General features: G+C 35.6%; 1 protein-coding gene across 1 annotated transcript in view; it reads left to right on the top strand.

Annotated features, from left to right (window-relative positions):
* LOC106878553 (paramyosin) overlaps positions 1-452 on the top strand; it is a 43,456-nt gene that overhangs the window by 29,426 nt on the left and 13,578 nt on the right. Inside the window, exon 7 of the mRNA XM_052972566.1 lies at positions 42-304. Within this exon, the coding sequence (XP_052828526.1) occupies positions 42-304 (263 nt within the window). The remainder of the gene's footprint in view (positions 1-41; positions 305-452) is intronic.

Here is a 452-nt window from a genome sequence, read left to right as displayed (position 1 = left end):
TATATATATATATATGCATGCATGCATTTATGCGTGTGTATGCATTTATATATCTATGTATTCCTGTATTATTACTGTATTGCTATATTGAATTCTTCCTCTTACAGCAACGTAGCAACTTGAGCGCCCAGCTTGCTGCTCTGCAGTTAGACTTCGACAACTTGAACGCCCGTTACGAAGAAGAGTCTGAAAGTAACACCACTCTTCGTAACCAACTGAGCAGAATCAATGCCGAATATAGTGCCCTTAAGACCCGATTCGACAAGGAACTTTTGGCCAAGACTGAAGAATTGGAAGATCTCAAGTAAGTTAATTCAACCAGTTTTGCCAAACTACTGCATCTATCTATCTATCTATCTATCTATCTATCTATCTATCTATCTATCTATCTATCTATCTATCTATCTATCTATTTATCTATCTATCTATCTATCTATCTATCTATCTATATC

This window comes from Octopus bimaculoides, chromosome 13 (assembly GCF_001194135.2).
Source record: "Octopus bimaculoides isolate UCB-OBI-ISO-001 chromosome 13, ASM119413v2, whole genome shotgun sequence".
Lineage (NCBI taxonomy): Eukaryota > Metazoa > Mollusca > Cephalopoda > Octopoda > Octopodidae > Octopus > Octopus bimaculoides.
The sequence above is the reverse complement of the archived record's forward strand: the minus strand, read 5'-3'. Positions and strand labels throughout refer to the sequence as shown.